At 38.7% G+C, this 22564-nt stretch overlaps 1 protein-coding gene across 21 annotated transcripts in view; it reads right to left on the bottom strand.

Moving 5' to 3' along the window:
- Positions 1 to 22564, bottom strand: part of FAM126B (family with sequence similarity 126 member B) — a 63190-nt gene that overhangs the window by 15345 nt on the left and 25281 nt on the right. For 12 of the 21 annotated variants that reach the window (XR_006414922.1, XM_044432139.1, XM_044432120.1 and 9 more), the window contains 10 exons: positions 19887 to 19983; positions 16239 to 16319; positions 15915 to 16016; positions 13925 to 14104; positions 12448 to 12528; positions 12066 to 12181; positions 11411 to 11506; positions 9383 to 9499; positions 4327 to 4414; positions 134 to 293 (listed from right to left, as the gene is read on the bottom strand). Coding sequence is in view for 20 of the 21 variants with exons in the window: in XM_044432139.1 (XP_044288074.1) it covers positions 134 to 293; positions 4327 to 4414; positions 9383 to 9499; positions 11411 to 11506; positions 12066 to 12181; positions 12448 to 12528; positions 13925 to 14104; positions 15915 to 16016; positions 16239 to 16289 (991 nt within the window). In the remaining variant the exon portion in view is untranslated. Of the gene's footprint in view, positions 1 to 133; positions 294 to 4326; positions 4415 to 9382; positions 9500 to 11410; positions 11507 to 12065; positions 12182 to 12447; positions 12529 to 13924; positions 14105 to 15914; positions 16017 to 16238; positions 16320 to 19886; positions 19984 to 20114; positions 20592 to 22564 lie in introns of those variants that run through there. The other 9 variants (XM_044432126.1, XM_044432128.1, XM_044432133.1 and 6 more) reach the window with 2 other exon arrangements.

The raw sequence follows: 22564 nt of genomic DNA, 5'->3' as shown, positions 1-22564 counted from the left end.
AATGTATAGAAAAGGATCAGCACTATGTATATTACAGAAACTGATCCTAACCTTCAGGCTGAGAAATCAGTTTATAGCAATGGAGGTGAATAATGCAGCACTACATTAGCTACTTCACACTGGGAAGATTTACCTTCTCTTCTCCAGCGATGTCGGCGGATTGAAGCTGTTGTAATGGCAGTCCGAGAAATTCTCGGCACTGTTGGAGTGACCTCCACTTTCAACACCTTCTGTCCTCCTTGTGATGCATCAGGAGCATCGAAGGGTAAGGAGTTCTTCATAGCATTTGCAACCTATGACAACAGTAAAATACTGTACAAATTGGCTCTCAACAAGACTGGAAAAAGAAGACTGGGAAAGGAAACAGTAACTAAGATATATAAATATGACTGCAATCCAAGGATTTGTGTGAAATAACCATTAATATGACAATTGCCCATGGCATAATCTTCACATTTTAACAATTTATGATTCTCATGATATATATTCTATTTCCCCTCATGAGCTACTAAGATTTGTATACTATTTTCTCAATTATAAATAGAGATGTCAGATATTAGTTTTGCATTCACATCTGGCATTCTTTCTTAGCCTTTGGATTGCTGTAAAACTCTGGAACATTGTGAATAAAGTGTAGAATGTACATGCAAGCCACTGTTTACTTACAAATTTGTACTTATGAAATAATGTTTGCCAGTCTGATTATTTAAAAGGATTCTGCTGAAAGTCATCACTTAACAAGAGTTGGTAACCATCCTTTGGAAAAGGGAATAATAAACCAACCCCAGTTCTAAGTCTGCTACACCATTTAACCTACAATTTTTGTCCTTCACAGAAATAATATCCAAACAGTGGCAAATACAAAAATGCAGTTATTTAAAAAATGTGACATAGGCTGTAATCTTATTGAGCATATACTTTTGCAGCATACAAAAGAGATGTGTATTTAAGGATATCCTGCCTTTCCACTACACCATAAATAGTGCTCCAAAGGGCTGACAATAAAATATAAGATAAAATATTAAATTATAAATTATACTTTTTTCTATGCAGATTGTTACTGAAGTGAAATACCATGTATGAAATGGCCCCCAGATGACCCTCAAAGTTGAGAACAAAAAATAAGTACAAACATAAAATAAAGATGTTGACTCCTTGGGCAGAACTCAATGGGATATTTAGGTCCACAATGATTCACTTACATGCTACCATTTCCATTCTTCAAACTGAGCTTGCTGAAAGGCTAATTTTTGGGAAAAGGCTGACTAGTAGAATTTCCTTATGTGAACCCTGTCAGTGTGCCTCCTTTCACTTCTGAATACTTTCAAAATTTGGGGTTGCTCTAGAAGCACTAAATCACTGTTGTACAGGTGGTGGGGCTGCTTGTGCAACAGAATTGCTAGGACATAGAATTGACAGGGTGTAAAATAATCTGCAGAGGCGTAAGTGTTCCACTGGATTCTGGCTCTCAATCCCTATTTTGACTCTTTCCTGCCAGACAGATCCTCAGACCAACTCATATCCCATATAATTTCCAACATCCCAGGGTGATGCAACTCCTTTCATTCTGCCACTCCAGTTAGTTTCAAACTAACATAACCTTGCAACATACCAAGAGAGATGAGCAGGCAAATTACAGCTTTTGGCTGTAATTTTTTTGAAAAACACAGACATTTCTTTTTAATCGCTTCTGCCATATTTGCTCAAAAAGTATTTCTCTTGTAGTTTTAAAAGTGCCTCTCCTCTTACACTAATGGAAGGGTTTCTATTATATATATATATTTTTTTTTATGTCAGCTTATTACATAATTGTTTACTATACTGAGCTTGAGCATAGAGCTCACTTTGAATGCATCTGTAAATAAATTATGAACTGATATTTCAAATTTAACAGTTGGCAAAGTTTCTCTTTAATCTTTCTATAGCAAAAATATGCTAAGAATTGCTGGAAAATATTCATATGAATTTCTCCTTCTGGACTTTAAATAGATGAACTACCATCTTCCAGTGTTAAATATATGCTAACACAAAACACATGAGCTTCAGCCTCATGAGCTACCCACTCCTCCTCTGGCACAGCCACAAAGAAAGCAAAATGTTTACTTCAATTTTAGATAAACATGGTTTATATTACATCTGAAACTGTGGGTAATCTTAATTATGGTCTAGGGAAGCAAGCTATGATCATAAAACTATTGTTTGAGGTTGGTATGTTTCCCTAAACTACAATACCACCATGAGAAGGTGAATTGGATTGCAACCTATAAGACCCCCTATGAGCCAGATCAAGCCAGTGAGTATGACTGTGCCCACTGATATGTGCACCCCACCCTTACCCATTTTAGCCTAACTATGTGCTGAGAAAGGCATGCAGATCAGACAGTGTTTGGTGTCCCCAGCTGTAATGTCAGTTCAGAGATAACAGTGGGGAATTCCCCTGTGAGCTGGACTGAGAGGCCTGGCAAGAAGAATTAGGCCCACAGCTCAGGAGTTTGGTACCTCTACACTCAACACAAAATCTTGCTTTTGGAAAACTAGATGGAATGTTGGCTTCAATCAGAAGAACCAGAAGGCTCAAGGCTAAGCTAGCACATTTGAGACCTACTTGAAATGTGGCAGGCACTCAATTTCTCATTCTTAATTAAGAGAAGACCACAGATACTTCTAAAGGAAAATAGAAAGTAGCATAAGAAAACAAAGTGGGCTGAGAGAAAATGAATGTTTGAAAGGAGAATGCATTATTGAGTATGATGAATCAAAGAAGAACTGCAATTAGGTTACTTTTCTGTTGGGCTCATTGTTCAGCTTCAGTTAGGAATGAAAGCTGAATTCAAATACTAATCCACCTACAGGCTTTTAACCTGGTCTTGGAGCGAGCTCAGCAGTAGGTTTAATTTTTCATTTGAATGTCAGTCTTGCAGTGCTTTTAGTCATTTCCTAAAGGAAATAACTGATCCAACATTTCACTAAGTAAGAAGCATTTAAATTCTTGTGTGAAGAAGCATACAACTAAATGTTCTAGCCAGTAACAATTCATCAAGTGAGCTATTTAAAGATGAAAACACATTTTTATTTTGCCAAGAAATGATCCCCCTCTGCAAAAGGCCTAGTATTAAAACTATGCAACCAATACACATGCAAACATAATTTCTTCAGAATAATGATTAGACTCTGCTGCACGAATATCAGACTTCTATATTATCATGTTTATATTGCATGATGTCCATCCTGTACTTTTACGAAGAACCTCCATTGGCAGTGCTTGGCCAAATCTCTCTCCCCTTACCCTTAGAAGCCTAAAAACAAGAGGAGTAAGGACAAGGATGGTACCTGGGGTGCCAGTAGTGAAGATTAGGGACAGGGACTCTAATTAGCACTTTCTCAAAGTGACACTCATATAGAGATTAGTTTCTGACGGGTGTCCATTCACTCTGCAGTCTGCTTCTTCTTCATTCATACACAAAGATACAGACTTCACTTTATTTTCAGTTTTTATGTCCAGGTAAAACCAACACTTTTTAACCTTCATTGGTCATATATGGTGTGCCAAAGGGGTTATACACATATATTTACTTAGGCCAACATAATGTCTAACAAAATGGGAGCTGCATTTGCAACTGAAGTACAGAAAGAGCTTGGAGATTCAACCCTGACTTACACAAATTCAAACAGCCTTCCCCTTCCACACAGAATCTGATCTTCTTTGAGTCAAGGTAATGAGATGGGAGAGTGGCAACAAGAAAGAGCTAGATCAAGCCATTTGCGCCACAAGAACCTATTAATTAGCTCCAGAGGAGAGGCAGGAAATTTGTGGCCTCCCAGTTGTTATGGCCTCCAACTTTCATCAGCCCTACCCACCATAGCCAATTGTGAGTTATCATGGGAGTTGTAGCCCAAAATATCTGGAGGGTCAAAGAAGCATTTATTATATCCATATCCCACCCTTTGCCCTCTTCTGCTCTATAGACTCACTCAAACACCACCACTGCAATCAGAATGTACAATTGCATAGCTCTTCAGAAGAACATTTTTGGCCAGGCATGCTGAAAGCACTAGGCAGAACAATGGTTCTCTGGCCTAGCTCCAACTTTCCCTCAGTCAACTGCCCATCCCTGCCTTACACTGCGACTGAGTGCACACAAGGGCCCACAGCATTGTCCATGGTTTATCATCAGATTGCCTTTTTGACATTTCATAAGTTATCAGAGGGTTACATTAGGCTGGATTTTGGAAAGCTACACATACCTTTAGAAGCAACCTATTGATCAGAGTGATTTATGCACATTTTAATCACATCAATGGACTGCAGTATTTTGCTTCCCTTACCAACAGTGGCTGAGAATAGAGTTCAAGCTGTGCTCTGTAAATTATGTCATCCAGTGCTTCCTGGCCAAGTTCCCACTGTCCATTGTAACTATATAAGGATAAAAGGAAACAAGTAATTGGTTTATAGAATGTGAGCTTTCCTCTCCATCTCTTATAAAAAAGAGAGCACTCCTCTTTTGCTACAGTTTCAAAAATCAAGTCACTCAAAGCACAACCATTCTTCCAGATTATATTCAGTCAGCATTTCTCCCAATTAAGACTGTGTCATTAGAATCATTAGGATACAGTAGACAGTTTCTATAGTTAAAATATAAGTTCAAACCAATGTAAATTACCAGATTATTTACCACAGAAGAACATCACACAATACTATTTTCACAAAAAAAAAAAAAAAAAACCAATTGAAATGGTGTTAAATACTCCAGTGGGGGTTATTCACATAGAGACATTGCCTTCCATTGTTTTTAAAAACATAAACACACACAGTTCATGTGTACTCACATGTGGCATAGTTTTCTTTTTTAAAATTTATGTTGTTGTGATGTCTAAAACAAGTCAGAAGCACAAGCCTTCAGTGGATAAACTAATTTAGGCTGATAATGTATTTATTTATTTATTTATTTATTTATTTATTTATTTATTTATTTATAACATTTCTATGCCGCCCCCATCGCAACAAAGCCTCAGGGTGGCTCACAAAGAATACATAAATACATACATAAATAATGATAATATAACAATTAAAAAAATGGAAAATGAAAAAAATTAGAAAATGGCAGCTAACTAAATGACAGGTCATATGAAAATATTGAGATGGAATCCAGTTGTGGAGTTCCACTGACAGAAGAAGTTCTGTCAGCAGAGCCAAGAGGCCTTGAGAAATCCTCTGGAGCAAATTTTCTGGTGTTGCAGTGGGCTACAGGAAGCCAATGTAAAGAGGTCAGTGTTAAATGCTCCAATAGCCCAGTGACACAAAAATTAAAATATATTTGATTTAGCCAAAAGCAATGAGCTCTCAACTACACCAATTAATGTCTTCATGCCATCAGGGAATTTTTCACTGAATAGGGATTGCATATACAAATGTGCAGGGTTTGCCTATTAATGAGATCATGATAGTTTCAATTTGTATTTAAACCTCTATATAAGATTACAAATCCTTTCACTAATCCAACTCTTGAAGTATTGAAATGATGGATAATAATATTAGCATTGCAAAGTTCCTTTGAATACTCTTATGTTTCATATAGCTTTAAAAATAATTACTTTAATATAGGCTATTAAGCTTATAGGGAAAAGGCACTGGTTGGTTTGTTTTGTTTCTTTTTTGGGGGACGGTATGCATAATAAGGATAGGTCGCTTACTTGTAACTGTAGTTCTCCCAGTGTTCATCAGTGGACTCACACAAATGTCTAACATACCTGCACAGAGCAATATTCAGAACTTTCTAGAGCTCAAGAGACCTTTCCGGTGGATGTTCCACCCCTCCTCTGTGCATACTCCAGGCACAGCTCGTGTCTGCCTTTCAGTTCCATTGAGCAGAGGGAAGGATGCATTTTACAAGTGCACAGATGACCACTGAAGAATTGGTATGGGCAAACTGCCCTTCTTTTCTGCGGTCTCTGCAACTCACCCTTACAGGTGACTGCAAAGCTAAAAACTTACCAGAAGAGGGAGAAGTCATACAAGTACCAAGGAAAGAAAAGCTCTGCCAAAGGAAGTGTTGTTCCTGGCCCTGACATCAAGCAGTAGTGCTTGATGAGAGTAGACAGCTGGACTGAGGTGGCTGTAGTGCAGAGCTATGGTCCTGGTATTCCCCTGAGGAATGTGGGTGAAGCGGCAACAGCCCTTGTAGAATGTCCCTCACTTAGAGAGGAGATGGTAGATGAGCCAGTCAGTAAACCAAATGAATGCTTGATGTGACTCACTTGACAAAGATGACACTACCTGGACTTTTCTAAGTCCAGCATAGCACATGAATAGGCATATGATTTTTTTTTAAAGGATGGTGCCTATTTCATATAGAAGGCAAGGACCTTTTGAATGTCAGCTGAATGAAGTCTAGTTTCCAGCTGGAAGGTTGGGAGGAGAAGCAAAACTAGTATAACTATGTCCTGGCTTAAATGAAATTGGGAGAACTAATGAAGCAAAAGAGCAATAAGCCTCCTTATTTTTGTAGAAATTGAGGAAAGGCAGATCATTTATTTATTTAAAATATTTCTACCCTGTCCTACATGAAAATCATCCCAGGACAGCTTACACAGCATTCAGAAGCTCTGACAATGCAAGTTATCATAACCAGGAACACAGTTTTCATAGTTAGGAGGAAGAAGTGTGTTGTGGCCAATGGTTCAAATGGCTTTGGCATGTTACCTGAATTAGTATGACAGAGAAGCTTCAAGGAGGGGTCAGAGCCATGGCTGGAAGGTAAAGGTTTCCTAAACCGTTAAAGAGCTGTTTTATATAAGGGTATAAGAACATGGATTGTTCATTGATAGTATCATGCTAGGGTGATGTTTTTGCTAGGTATACCCTGATTGATGAAAGGGATAAACCCTGTGTTTTAAGTGACAGAAGGATGATTGGTATACCACAGGAAGCTGGGCCCTATTTATTATGAAGGGCTAAATTCTGAAACATTTTCCATTTGAGGCCCACAAGTGGAAGGCTTGTGGGAAGGCTTCAATGTTTCTAACATCTATATGAAGAAGGTATGTATACTATTGAATATTCTCCATGCTGTGGGGGGAAAGGATGGAATATCTCGGTGTCTGATCTGCCTATTGTTCTTCAAGTTGAGCTGCAGTATGTAGAGAAGACAGAGGGATGTGTGGTTGAAGAGTATGAGGAGTGAAGCAAACTACATTTGTGGGGGGGCCAAGAGCTGATCAATATGCAATTTGCCCCATGTATCTTGTGTATCACCTTTGCAATCACTGGAAATGGGATCAAGGCATACATTAGGCACAACCATCAGTGGCTATTTCCACAGAATGCAGATCATGATCCACTCTGGTGCAAAACCATGGCATACTAAGGTTTGCACAAAACCTCTTGTGGCAAAGAGCTCTAATTTTGGGGTATCCCTGTTTTTGGAATATTGACTTAAGCCTTCCAGATGGAGTTCGCAGTTGTGTAAGGAAGTCCCAGATCTTCTGTTCCTGCCAGGAGAATGGCTGGTGGGTGATGGAGTGGTGTATGCACCAGTTCCAAAGGTTGACAATGAGGCTGAGAAGTGACAATGATCGTGTGCTCCCTTGTTTGTTGATATTAAAAACCACTGTGGTACTATTGGTTGACATTAGGATGAGATGTTCTGTAGCAAGGTTTCACCAGTGATGAATTCCAGGTGGAGTGCTGGTTTCAGGGTAATCCTTAATAGATGGGGAAGAGAGGTCCACCATTTGACCAAGTGCCTGCAGGTGGTTGGAAGAGTAAACTGAACATTTCAATGGGCTCTTTGAAGTATCAGATGAACCATGACTGGAGTGGTCACATAGGGAGATGATTGCTATAGTAGAAGACATAAGTTTAAGAAGGTGTTGGAGTAAGACTATCTTGCATGACAGATTGTATAAAAGATTGATTGCTAAGAAGTGAATAATATCTGTGGTGAAGTCCAGGACAAGCACCTATACATTGCTGGGTGCAAGACTGGGAGTGCCTGCATTGACTTGAAGGCTTAATGAATTCAGAAGGGGTGGGGACAGTCAAAATGTGGCTTGTAGGTTGATGGTGAGAAGTTGCAACGAAGAGTCAGTCACTGATGCAGGGGAAGACCATGATATCATTTTAGTCTCATCCAAGCTGTAACAGCCACCATACACTTCATAAAGACCCTTGTGGTGGAAGCAAGGCTGAAAAAAGAGCACCTTGAATTGGAAGGGGTTCCTGCCTAGGGCAAACCTGAGGAACTGGGAAGAGATTAAGTATATGAAAATAAGCACCTCAGAGGTCTATTACTGCTAAACAAGCTCTGCACTGAAGGAAGAAAATATGGTTGAAATTGTCATCATTTTGAATTGTTCAACAAGTGGCTTTTTGGATACCAGTAGACAATTTCCTTGGGCACCAATGTTTTATTCATGGCTTAATACAGGTAATAAGAGAAAGGAAATTAATTTTCAAAATATTTTGTCAGTGGGACAAAAAAATCCAAACAGCTTCAAATAAATGTTGAAAGAGGACTCATTTAACTGGTACAGTTATCTGTTTGGCATGTCTTCTAGTAAAGGCAGTTTGGGATAAAGCGTTCAAAGGAATTAACAATATGACTAAACAAACATCACCAGGACTCCAGTACTTGTAATTTAAGGTATTCTCTTCCACAGGATTAACTGTCTACATTGCATACAGACTTTGACCTGGTTTGTACAAAAACCACAGCCCACAATTGCATATTTAAGCCCTGAGTACCTGTGGAGTCTATGGGGACCATCCTGAAAATTCAAGGCATGACTGGGCTTATTGTGTGATCCAAACCCACTGGAATTGATTGTGCAAGGATTCAACAGCTATCACATATTCATAAAACAGATCATGGGTTTTACAGCTTAAATATTCAGAGTGGTCACTCCTGCCGACTGTGGATTAAATAAGTATGGTGACCTATTTCATCTTGAGAACGTGTCCCTTATTGTATATTTTTAGCAGCAAGAGCAACAATTGCAAACCAGTATAAAGTTCAGTGGACTTTGCTATCAAAGCTTGGTTCTGGAGGATTTGGGATTACTTATTAATGGATGAGCTTATCCACTATTTAAAAGTTGATAAAGGCCATATGAAACCCAAAACATTTTATGCAACATGATACTAATTTCTGTAGCTAATTTTGGTCATACATCCTAAACCCATGCCTCCCCATATCATCATGTGATGTTGCTGACTTAATAAAAGAACATAATTTCAGCTAGAAGAGTTTGTAATTCTGGACTCTCTGTACGCTAACTGAATTGGGATATGTCTGATAGGGGTTTTTTTCCAGTTTTTCAAGCTGTGTTTCACCAGTATTCACTGTACTGAGGAATGTTATAAAAGGGACCTGTGGATACCTACACAGCATAATAGACCCCAGTGAGTAGTTGTACCATGAAGTCAGGATCCAGTACTACTCTTCCACAGTCTTCCTTCCAGCATTTGTCATTTTGCCGTGGAAACCCACTCACACAGAGCCTGGCAAAATACAAAATGCAATTCTAAAAATCAAATCATCTTAAACATTTTGCATAAATAAACTTTCACACTCTTAATTACATGTTGTGAGTAATCAAGCACAGTTCTAATTTCCAAAAGAAGCTACCTGAATAAAATAAGGGGGAATCAATTTTACTTTCTTCAGAAAAGCAGCTTGATAAAAATGAATCAATCAAATGCAATATATAACAAGTCTTGCAAGGCTAGAGGACAGAAAACCAACACATCACTAAAATCACAAGATCACTCCAATCATATTTTTTGTGGGAACCATATGAGTGGAGACTTCCTTGTAGTTTCCCAATGTCTATATAAACTAGGAACATCACTTTGTTCTAACCACCAATATTGTTAAGGCCCATGTAATAGTTAACTGGAGATAAGCCCAGCAGGGGGAATTTGTGATCCAGGCCAAAGATTGATTGAAATAATCCTTTAAAAGTTAAGAGGAGTCATTCATTCACCACCAAAACATCATAGAGGGAAACACCAAATACATCCTCCCCTGTAAGTGTCTTCTTGGGTGCATGAAGTAGGGTACTCTATGGTCACTAAAAGGATCACAAGGAGAGAGGAAACTGAGCTGTGAGGACAAATTGAAAGCTCAATCTTATCCATGAATTTTACAGGAATCCACAAGCACTGTATACTGTAAAGTAGGGGTGGACAACTTGAAGGGCAAAACTCCCCACAGCCCTAGTCAGGAAAGGTGAGGATTCAAGGAAGTTGGAGGCCAAAACACCTGGATGGCTATACATTGCTCACTCCACTGTAAAGGCATGCATGCAGCATGAACATGCCATCTGTACTGAAGAATTCTGCCGATGGAAAATATTTTAATTCATTGCTGCAAAGGTCATGAGAAAACCAAATATAAGCAGGAAAATGAAGAGAGGCTGGAATCCAAACTGCTACTTCAGGCATATTCAAGAACTTGGCCATTCCTAGTAGATATAGTTTTTAAATCTTATTAAAAAGGGATACATGCCATATCTCAAATTACTTCTGAAGTTCTCAGTGCACAGCTACAAATAGCTGAGGTGGCAGAATTAGAAAGCCATGGCTTTTCATGGTATCTTTTCCTGCCCTTTCTCTCGTCACACACGTACTTCTTGCCCTTCTCATTGATGACTTGGTTTACAAATGAGCCCAGGAATGCCCCCTAAATCTACTTCTGAGAACCCCAACAAAAGCAAGTTTCTAAAACTTGGATTTCCATCCAGGTTAGCAAATCACACCAATGGATAAGTGAGAGGGAGAGAACCTGCAGATAGATGGGCACACATGATCCCGGAGCCCACTTCCTATCCCTGCATGTGATCATCTTTTTGAGAAACACAAGATAAGTCTCCCTTGGGGGCATGGGACTAGCCAGGAAGTTATTTGGCTCCTAACTGAAATATCTGGATTCACTGCACTGAGAGAATACAGTTATTTTTATTTGATTTAATGGGAAAAATATGAAGACTCTCAGCCCCCCTCTAAGTCTTCCATAAAGGAAGAAATAGAGAATCTGAAAGGTAGAAACAGTGGCAAGCTTCAAACACCTCTTGGAAAAATTGTTTTCACAGGTTTTCTCTGACCTGTAATGGACGACTATGACACTAATCTGTTTTATTGGTGTCTTCACTGAGATGTTTAATTATTTACTGTTGTGTACATCATTTTATATTGTGTATATATGCATTTTAGTGTCAACTGTTTAGAATTTCTATTATATTAAACAGTACAGAAATATTATGAACAAATCAATAATTCAATAAATAGCAAATTAAATCATCAGACATAAATACGGACACAGATTTGTAATTCTCTATGAAGCAGAGTCTTATTGATTTAAAACTCCTAGGGGGGAAAAACTCTCAATAATGTCAAGTGTACCATCCTCACCTGGAACCCATCCTGCAAAGTGACTGATAGGAAGAGGCAGGCATATAGACAATAGCAGAGTTGTAGCACAGCATAAGAAAGCTCAGCACCTCAAACCTAAAGGGAGACAAGTGGAACAGAAAATTGCTAACATTCTATTACAAGACAATGCTATTGCTGGGTCTATTAATCTGAGAGTCTACTAGTGAGTACATCTTTTTGCTTTATTCTGTTTGGATTTGGCATAAAAGTGTTACAAAATGTAATAGCATCATTAATCATTAAACTGCAAATATGTGAAAGGGAAAAAGGTAACTAGTCTCTCCAGTTCCCTTTACACAGGATACTCAAAGTAGAATGGGAAGTCACAGATGTGCTCAAAGTTTATATTCAGCTAATGACATGGCAATTGATTACATGTTTTAAAAGCTGAACAAAATGACAACCAGGAACTAGGCTCTTTCAGGAGCAGCAGTCTTATATTACTCTAAGACTGTAATATAGAGTCTTACAACTATATATTGGAATGCATCCATTATTAGAACACATCCACTGATCAGGCAAATATAAAAATCTTTTGCACTCCCTAACTATCTCAGACCCTTCTCTTCATACTTTGCAACTTACAAATACCTTGACAGGCTATTTGTGAAAAACTGGTGAACCACCAGCTCACCTGTTCTGCGCAGTGAATGTTTCTCTCTGAGGGTGAAGGTCACTATAAACTACTCTGATCAGGTCATGCTGGCACAGGGCTCCCTCAGTTAAAGCCATGGATCCAATAGTAGATGGCTTAGGTATTAAAAGAAGAAGAGAAAAGAAAAACCAGATAAAACTAAGTCAACATAATTTCAAAAAACAAGGAATGTGCAGCAAGGAGGGGAACCTGAGACAGGGACATTGAAGACTCACAGAAGGGATCGTGCTATTATAATGTATCATGAAATGAAGAAGGTCTAGTTTAGTTTTAAGTTAGTGCACAGTTCTCCTAGGGCTAAATGCTATACTCAACTTGCATTTCTAATCAGAAACTCTTGGCAATGCAACTGAACACTTACCTCATGATAAATTGATGGCTTGGATAAGGAAGGGATGGTGAAAGACAGGACTTTATTGTTTCCATCTTTGTCAGCGATTTCCTACAATGAAAGGAATTAGGAACTAAGCTACTTTGTGCCATAGTGTGTTGAAAGGAATGCACTTAAATTACAGCAACCAAAGTTGTTATACAGTAAATCAACTGCCTAGCAAATTGAGGGCCAGGCCTATGACGGAAGATTGAGATTCTATTTGTGCAACAGACCAGGATACAATTTATGGGGAAGCACATTTTCAGCAACTTCACTGTTAGCCATTGTAAGCTGTAGTTTAGCCCTTACCCAAAGGTTTTTAAAATCTGATTTTATTTATTAATTCAAACATGTCTACCCTGCCTTTCCAATTAAAACTGATCATGTTGGCTTACTACAAATACTAACAATAAAACATATGAGAATAGAGAGATAAAGTATTAAGAGACAAAAGTAATGTTCAAATGTATTCTCTAGAGACTTAATAAAACAATCCTCAATCAAACAAAACAAGTCATATATACAGCAGGAAAAAAAGATGCTGAAATATCAGAGAGGGAACATGGCAGGGCTCCATAGGCAGCAATGTCCAGAATTTGGATACAAAAAAAAAATTGCCCTTGCATGTCCACAAACACATATTGACAGGATATGAATGAGAGCCTCTGCAGTTGATCCTAATAAGAGAAGGCAGGCTCATATGAAAGCAGATGATACTTTAGGTATCTGGGTCAGAAGCCATTTACCTTCAAAGCCCCAATGACTAAACTTTGAAACTGGCTTGGAAAGCTAGTGAAGTTGTTGCAAATTGGGAATCACGGGCTGCTGTCAAAACTTTAGCTGCCACATTCTGGACTAAATGAACTTTCTGGACACTTCTGAGAAGCAGCCCCATGTGGGATGCATTTAGTTCATTTGAGTTTGATATACCAGGACATGAATCACTGTGGCTAAAGCCACCCTACCTAGAAACAGGTATAGCTGGCATACATTCCAAAAATGTGTGAATGCACTTGTGACCAATGGTAACCCCTGGGTCATCTGTGCTACAAATATGACACTGCAACTTTTCTTCCTACATTAGCATCTTTACTACCCAGAGACATCCCTATTTGCATCTGGATTAAAGCTTCAAAGACTGTATGGTATTGCCATGTTATTAAACCATTCTACCTTTGTTTTGTATGTTCTGCTTTATCTTATTGTTGTTTTTAATATGTTATTGGTTATTATTATATTTTTATCTTGTGGTTTTGAGCTGCCCAGAGGTGCTGTGGCACAATTGGGCAGCATACAAATGCAAGCAAGCAAGCAAGCAAGCAAGCAAGAGGGAGGGAGGGAGGGAGGGAGGGAGGGATTAGAAACATTACAAAAATCATGCAAGAATAGCACTGCCCTGGTATCTTGATTTAGTACTCCTATATATTGATACAAAAGGCCAAAGCATTTCAATGGTCTCACTCACCAAGTTGTAAATTCCTAGAAGCAGGGCTTCAATGCAACCATTACTCTGCCTATCTTTGCTGGCAGTAAGACGCAGATAAACCCAGATCAGTTCTGGCAAGAACTGCAATGTGAACCTTTTGAGACGAACTTCAGAACTACGATAAAGTTCAAAGAGTTGGTGGCAGACAGGTTCCAGAAGCTGGAAGAGACAGAACCCACCACACCGGCACACCCATCAGATCAAACATTATTTTTCTGGTCAGCTGGTGAACACCATGAAAACAATCCCTTTTAAAATTGTAAACTGCCAATAATCAATGCATCAGCCTATAAACTTGGTATAGTAAGCAAAACTGGTTTTGCAATCTGATTTTGTTAGCAAATTCAAATTATGTGAAACTTCTTATAAAGCATAATTTTAAAATAGACAGTACTGGAAAAAGTCCAGTATTGAAATGAGAAATGAGTATCGCAAAAGACAAGCATTTCAAAAGTGGAAGCAAGAAAATGTATTACCTCTAAGAGTCTATTCACTGAGTCAAGGGTAGACACCAAGATGCATATAGGTACCAATACACTCCTGAAAACTTCTCTTGGTGCCCAAAATGTCCTATGCTTTCCACATGTTTTTAAATTAATACAGCTGCCTACCTGCAGATGGTCTTTCTATGAAATAGGTTGCTGTTGGTGCTGAAAACTGGTTTTAACAAAGTTGTTCAGCGTATTGAGGCTCAGATCCAACTTTTGCCTTTCACTCAATCTCTTGAGGCAGGTAACTTGTCCATGTGAACCATTTTATGATGTAGCTCAGTGCCATTTCTCAAACTGCCAAATATGCCCACAACCTAAAATGGTTGCTTACCTCTCCATTCACTAAGTTTGAGGAAAAGCTTTATTAGCTCAAGGTATTTAATTTATTTCTAAAATAAAATGCTCACTCTTAAGGGATATGTTGACAATGGCCTATGCTTTTATTACATCATTGCCTTATTTTTCATAAGCAATAAGAAACTATTCTTAGGGCCACACTAGAAATGCAAAATGTGGGGCAATAAACATATATCACAGTAATGTTGCATCTTTAAAAGTGTATCAGCAGCAAAAAGCAAGTATTTCATGCCTATTTTGAGGTAACACTGTTACAAGTTCTATAAAATGATCACAAGTTTACATTCACCCAAACGATTTTCTAATCACGCATTTCCATAAAGCCTCCAGAAATCAAATTCTGGTTTACTGTTCGGTGTTTTGCAACAAAAAGTATAGCCCAGGATCAAGTATTTCTTTTTAAACATTCCCAAACAAGTAACTGTGTGGAGAAATATTTCTGTAATGTGGGACTATGTGGGCATTGCTATACCAAGAAGACAGGGAAAATTAAAACTCCTCCTGTGTTTGCTTAAGGTACTTGATACAACTCCAGTTCTTTTAAACTTAGCTGGTAGATTATTACTGTATTCAGTACATCAGAGTGTAATGTTTTAAACTATAGATTTCTATTTTTAATTTAGATTCAGAAGGCAACTTTAGCTTTGCTAAAGATGATACAACCATATCAATCCATCCATTTTTACTGTGTGGTTACAGACCCGACAAGATACAACCATGTGAGAGGTTAGCCTTCTGATGACATTGTTCTTGGCTTCTCTGACACTCTCAAATTCCCACACCACATTAAGGTGTGTATCCAAGAGGAGAATGTAATACAGGTTGAACTGAAATCTAGCTACTCTATTTGCTGCTTGGTTTTGACAGCTATCATGAGTGAGTCCATTGTGACTACTGTCAATCTAATCAACAATATTTCATACAATTAAATGTTTTAAATAGACTACCCTTAAATAGAAATAATTCTCTGCTTGTCAAAGACTTCAGAAATAAAATACATCAGTGCAGAATGAAGCAAAGTTTTGCCCACTCTAATAAGCCAATGGAACAACCAATACAAAGCTTTTAAGATGAAGTGAATATTGTTGCTTTTTATTTAAAATTATTTGACTATCTCATACCTCATTGTTTGGATCATGAATGACCTTATAAAGAGCGGGCACCAATGATTTCTTCCGGTGAAGTGTTGCTGCATAACTGGAGATCTGCATTTCAGGTAATGCCTAGGAGAAGAAACAAGCAGTGTGACAAATAGGTTATTTATCAATGCTATGTCTGAACACAAGCAAAACACAGGCCCCAATCTAGCAAAGACTATCCCTGCATAGATATTGCTACTGGAGGAGGGCAGGGAGGAAAGAGACGGTGGCAGTACAAATCTCCCTCATAACCAGCAGCCAAACAGTTGTGAAAAATATATATCTTTTAAAAACACCTTTGCTCACCTTGAATTCGGAAAGCCATTCTTCTACTACGCCACGTTCTGATCCAAGCATTTTCTTGCAACTTCTACTCCTTTTTCACCTCTGAGAGGAAAAAGTAGTAATGAACCACAGTTCTGGTCACAAGGCATATTCAGAACCAACAGTTCCAATGTCCAATAGTGTATTTTTATCTTAGGTAACACAAATGTCAAGTTTTAAACACCATCTTATTTCTTAATATTTAAAATATAATTATGCTTAAGCATGACAGTGAGAGGTGTTAAGAGAAACAAGAAACAAAAGAGAAGAAGCCACCTCAAGACATGCTTGTGCTCTTACCAAATATAGTACTAAAAATTGAAATTCATCATGGAAAAAGCCATGCAATGCCCTTTCATGATAAATCTGGCTACAGAACAAAGGAAACTGTTTCTTGAAGCTTCTTGAAGTCAAATGGCATTATATCTATTTCCTCTACTTGTCGCTGAGAAGTTATGAAACCTTTGTTGAAGACCCATGGTACATATATTTAGCAAGTTAGAGAAGAGGTCATGTAATACAGACCTTTCTATTTCAAGTTATAAAATCAGTCCTTCAAATGCTTAAGTCTGATTCATTTAAAATTGAAGCTTTCAGTTTGTTGCTATATAGTCATTCTAATCTCCTGCAGAGGCAAGCAATGAACAATGCAATTCTTGATCCCAAACAATCTAAAAGAGCAGAACAGCTGGAAGAAATATGGCAGGAAAGATTAGGATATGGAGTTCTACATTGAATTATATATTAAGTAACTGGGGGTGGGGGGGATGTCAAAAATTCTATGGAAAGGGAGGTTACCAGGATGGAACAACACAAAATGTCTGATAACGCAAATGAAACTCAAAATAAAGGTTATATTTCTTTATGTAATACATACAAGTAGCCAATAAATTTTAAATGAAAACAGCCTCTGTACTAATATAAGAAATTATGCTCCTTTTAGCCAATTACAATGGTAAGCAAGTTATATGGATCTTGGAAATAAAGTGTAGTATTACAGTTTATTGTGAACTTAAAGACCCAATTCACACATAATGACAGTCCATGGGATTGCTGTTTAAACCATGGGTGGATTGTGCCACGCAGCAGCAAGCAAGCTGCTTCTTACCCACTTGCCACTTCTAATTTACATTCACCTTCATCAACAACCCCAAAACACCCCATTCCTGAGGCTAATGTCACATGCAAACCTGGCACTCTGGCTTCTTTAAGATTAAAAAGCCCTGGTTTGAACCCATGGTTTGTTGTTGGGCTTAAATGCTGGGCTGTTTGTCCCCTTAGGCACCCAGAGTTTCAGGTTCAAAAATCACACTAAGCAATTCAGGAAAGAAAACATTCCTGTGTTCTTGATGAAAGCCATTCCAATGTGAAAGTAGCAAGCACAGAGAAGGCAGCATGCTTGCTCCTAACCAATTTATGGGTTACATAACCCATGAATTGACATTACATGCAAACCAGGTAAAAGTCAAAGTGGTTAAACACTAAGCTAGCTGTATTTGCCCAACAAATGGTATACAACTATTTGTTATAATCTATATACATTCCATGACAGGCCACCACCATTGAACTGGTAGTCATAATTTTACTATTCTTCCACTTTTGCTTTTTAAATTCATTTGTTGAAAAGAACTTAACAGTAAAATATTCTGCTTGATTCAAGCTGTCCTAGGTAGAAATCAATGGAATAATCTTGTCCCATGTCCTTACATTCTCCAAGGAAAGGCTGTAAGGATCTGTAGGCTTAGAGAAAATCTAAAGACTTATACAGGAATAACCAAAATCAGAAGATAAATCTTCTTACAAGATCATTTTAATTCTATACATCATATTAATTTTTACCAACAAATTTCAAAGCAAATACAGGAAGGGTTACCTATTATTTTTAATCAGAGAACATCTGAAATCAGTTTGATTCTTTATTATTATTACTACTACTACTAACCACAGTTAGAGTGGGTTCAAATGAAACAAGAAAAAATGGTTTCGCACAGTTCCTCAAGTATGGAATGAAGAACCTGGAATTTATTCAAATTAAAAATGGATGCATTTAAATACTTTTCATTCACACATGGTGTAGGAAAAAATGTGTGGACCTGAAGCTCTACTAAAGCACAGCTAATGTTACAACTGAATAATTTGTTCTATAGATTCCCACTCCCCCCTGAAATGCATTGGCATTTTTAAATAATGGATAATTATAAGCAAACTTGATGGAAAATTTATCAAAATAATACCAGTTTTAAAACAAAAGGCTCAACAAGTATTTGCAAGCTGAAGCAAACTTCTCTTTGACCTTTCCTCCCCCAGCTCAGCATTTGTGAGCTTCTCAACTGGGAGATTGCCTAAGTTTTTTCCAGCTGTTTGGGAGTTGTTTTATAATTTTAGGGCAACTTTTGCTAATTTCATGACCTCCAAAGAACTCCCAATATTCCTGACCATTAGCCATGCAGGCTGTGGGTAATGGAGTTGATGTACAGAATATCTAGAGCACAACAACTATGAGAAGTCCATTCTAAGTAACAACTTAGAAGTACAGTAGTACCGTGGCTCACGAACTCAATCCATTCCATGACTCTGGTCGTGACCCAAATAGGTCGTGAGCCAAGTCAAATTTCCCCATAAGGTTAAATGTAAATAAGGTTAATCTGTTCTGTAAATATTTTTTTTAACCACAGGGAAGATGGGCACAATTGTGGGCGCACTCGGGGGGGGGAAGATGGGCGTGATCGCGGGCACAGTCGGGGGGAGACGGGTGCGATCGCGGGCGCAATGGGAGGAGACAGGCGCGATCACGGGCGCACTCATGCAGGAAATATGGGCACAATCATGGGCGCGTTCATGCAGGAAAGACTGGCACGATCTTGGCCATCTCCCCCCCCCAGCACGATTGCGGCCATCTCCCCACCCCACCCCGAGCACAATCGCGACCATGGCCATCTCCCCTGCACGAGCGCGCCCACGATCATAGCCATCTCCCCACTCGGGAGTGGGGTGAGGAGATGGCCGTGATCGCGGGTGCCACCCAATGCAGAGTTCACGACCCAAGTCAAAATTTTTATGAAATTTTTGTTCGCGACCCGATTTGGTGGTGAACTGAGGTGTTTGTGAGCTGAGGTACCATGAGTCTCTGTTTCCCTCAATCCCTTTCCAGGTTCTTGTGGTTCTGCAAGTTCTCCCTTTTTATTTTTTTAATTTTGTTTCTTTGGTATAGACTGAAATCACTACTATCTCAGCTTTCCACATTTTATGTGTCCTTAGGTAATTCACACATGCATGTTCATCATTTGATGACTACAGCATTAAAAGTGACTTACATTTCCACAGATTAAAATATCATACATAAAATAATCACATGCCAACTCAAAGATAATGTTTATGAATGAGGTCAAGGTCACATTCAACTGCAAGTCTGAATCTTTGAGAAAGCATCAAGCAATATACATGCATGCTTGAACTTTTCTTTTCTTGCAGCAAACTGTGAAAAAGCCTACCAAAATTAAATGGGAGAACTTCTATCACATAACTGATATTATCTATCACATAAACTGCTGATGCCTACCTACATCACCATTGTTAACTTGCCTTCACTGACATAAAACTTTTAATAGCACTTATAATGTTCCACGCTACCTTTGTTTGGATAAGTTAGTTCTCTAATGGAATTAGCAGAGGAATACCATTTTCCTGGTCAGGACACATTTGCTAGTCCTTCAAGTAATCACCAGGTCTGTCAAAAAAAAAAAAAAAAAAAAAACACAGGACAAATACAATTTTTTTAAAAGAATGAGCAAAATGTAAAGTAAACTATGTTATGACAACAATTTATTAACTGTTCCAAAATTCATGGTTCAGAAATACCTTTACCAGGAGAAAGCAAGTTCATTTGTGTCTTCCTGTATGCTCTCTGCATGTTGGCTTGTATGTTCTCTGACTATGAGAACATATTTGCTGTGTAAAAATAGAACATTTGATTCTGAAGGCAGCCTTCTTTACCAGTTCATTGGGGGGAAAGAGCATTTAAAATATGTCCCCTTTCCACCATAATCCTTTGTTTCATATGCAGCATCCAGAAATCTGAATGTTTCAAGAACAGACTCTAGTACTACATAAAACAAATTGAACACACGTGCCAAAGCAATAAATGTGGCAGTTTCTATACAGTGACAACCAAAAACATGGATACAAATCAGATCACTTGTTTCATTTAGTCCCATTGTGAAGCCTTGTCAAAATATTTTATTGAATCACGGAATAGTAAAGTTGGAAGGGCCATGAAGGCCATTGGGTCCAACCACCTGCTGCTGCAGGACACCAATTTATACCATCCCACTCAGATGACTGTCCAGTTTCTTTCTGACTGTCTCTCGTGTGGGAGAGCCCACAACCTATCTAGGCAACTGGTTCCACTGTCATACTGCTCTGACAGTGAGGAAACTTTTCCTGATATCTAGCCTGGATCTGGGCTGTTGCAACTTGAATTGATTATTCCATATCAGTGAGAAGAGATCTTGCAAGTCTTTGTGGTATGTAAAGAGTGATATCATGTTCCCCCACCCACTAGTCTTCTCTTCTCAAGGCTGAATATACCCAGTTTTCTCAGTTTCTCCTCATAGGACAGTGTTTCCAAACCCTGGAGATCCTTATAAACTCACTATAGATGGAGCTTGGACTGCAGAGTTTTGCTTGCACAATCAAAACAGCATTTTTACTCGTGGTGTCTCCAAACTAGCCTTTTGACATCCTGCATTATTCACAGACTTTTAGGAAGAGACGTGTTCAATCAATGTCATTTTCTGCTCCTAAGCATTCTGCGTTATTGCTCTGCTGCTTTTGTCTTCTTTTTCCAGAAAATCTGTTAGAAAAAGACCAAGTGCCTGCAAAACGCCGTCTAACTCATAGTGCTAGAAGCTTTCCATCTGGAAACATCCTCAGTCTGTCCATATTGCTATCATTACAACTGAAGTTTTGCAATAATTAAAAAAATATAGTGTAACTCTGAGCTATTGTGTTTGTGGCTGAAAAACAAGTCAGCATCATAGTCAGCGGTCTTTCATTTAATGTGGGTCTATCTTCCATTTAAAAATAAAAGCTTTTTTTAGCACAACCACCTAGCATGTAAGCCAACAGGACACAAAATTTGTACGTACAACACAGTGCTAGATTTAGCTTAGGGAAAAGATTCAGGGTACAATTTACAGAGAGTACAGCTTGAAAGTACAGAAGATTTTTGACAGGAAATTCAAACCAACCCAACCTCCACCTTCAACCTCAGTATTAACAGTAGACTACACTCCTGTTAACGTATACCACACTAACACTAAACTAACCTACAAGGTTGTTGTCTGGAATGGTTGCTGTCTAAGACCCTGCAGGCATTTTTATAGCAGCGCTTTCAATTACTGAGGTTTGGACAGAATGACAGTATAAACTGAATTATGGTGGCAACCTGTGGTATACTTGCCCTGGAAAAAAAAGGAAGTGACTTTTCCTGAATTTTCCTCTGTGAACATTCATGAAATGTCTAATCTCATACTCAGTCCTAGCTATTGTGGAACAACCAGAGTCTAGCTTATCAGGAATATTTTAAAGCAATGTTTGGTTTTAAAGCTAATTCATCCATACAGGCGAATCATTGGTCCTTTAGTCAATATACAAGATATAAAGAAACAAGCTTATATAAAAGCTCAGTCCTCTGCATGTTTACTTGTGTTTACTCGTTAGTCTGTTCAATGTGCCTTCCTCAAGGATATGTGTGCACATGATTGCAGCCTTTCACTTTTTATAAATTGCTCCTCCAGAAGGTGCTTGGGAAAAAGTACAAAGCAATACATGCTTTTGGAATAAGCTACAGCAGTGGAGGCGAGCCTATGCCACGCATGCCGCAGTGGGCACGCAGAGCCCTCTCTGTTGGCACACAAGCCAAGTCACCCCAGCATCACCCCAGCAGCCAAGCATCAGATCACAGTGCACATAGGGGCCATGCGCATGCTCGGAAAGGAGTAGCAGCACCAGGCAATGCCAGCACAAGCTGCGACTGATTAGCTGCGACTCGTCCGAGCTTTTGCATGGCCAGTCAGTGCACTGCCAAGGATATTTATACATTTGCTTGGAATGGCTGTGAGTTGTTTTTTCTAAACGAAAACCTCAGTGTTCATGTTTTATTACGGTGTTGGCACTTTGCGATAAATAAGTGGGTTTTGGGTTGCAGTTTGGGCCCTCAGTCTCTATAAGGTTCGCCATCACTGAGCTAGAGCATGGGTCCTCAAACTATGGCCCATGGGTCAAATCCGGCCCACCATGCTCATTTA

Source organism: Varanus komodoensis, unplaced genomic scaffold, assembly GCF_004798865.1.
Source record: "Varanus komodoensis strain SLA01 unplaced genomic scaffold, ASM479886v1 scaffold23, whole genome shotgun sequence".
Taxonomy (NCBI): domain Eukaryota; kingdom Metazoa; phylum Chordata; class Lepidosauria; order Squamata; family Varanidae; genus Varanus; species Varanus komodoensis.
The sequence above is the reverse complement of the archived record's forward strand: the minus strand, read 5'-3'. Positions and strand labels throughout refer to the sequence as shown.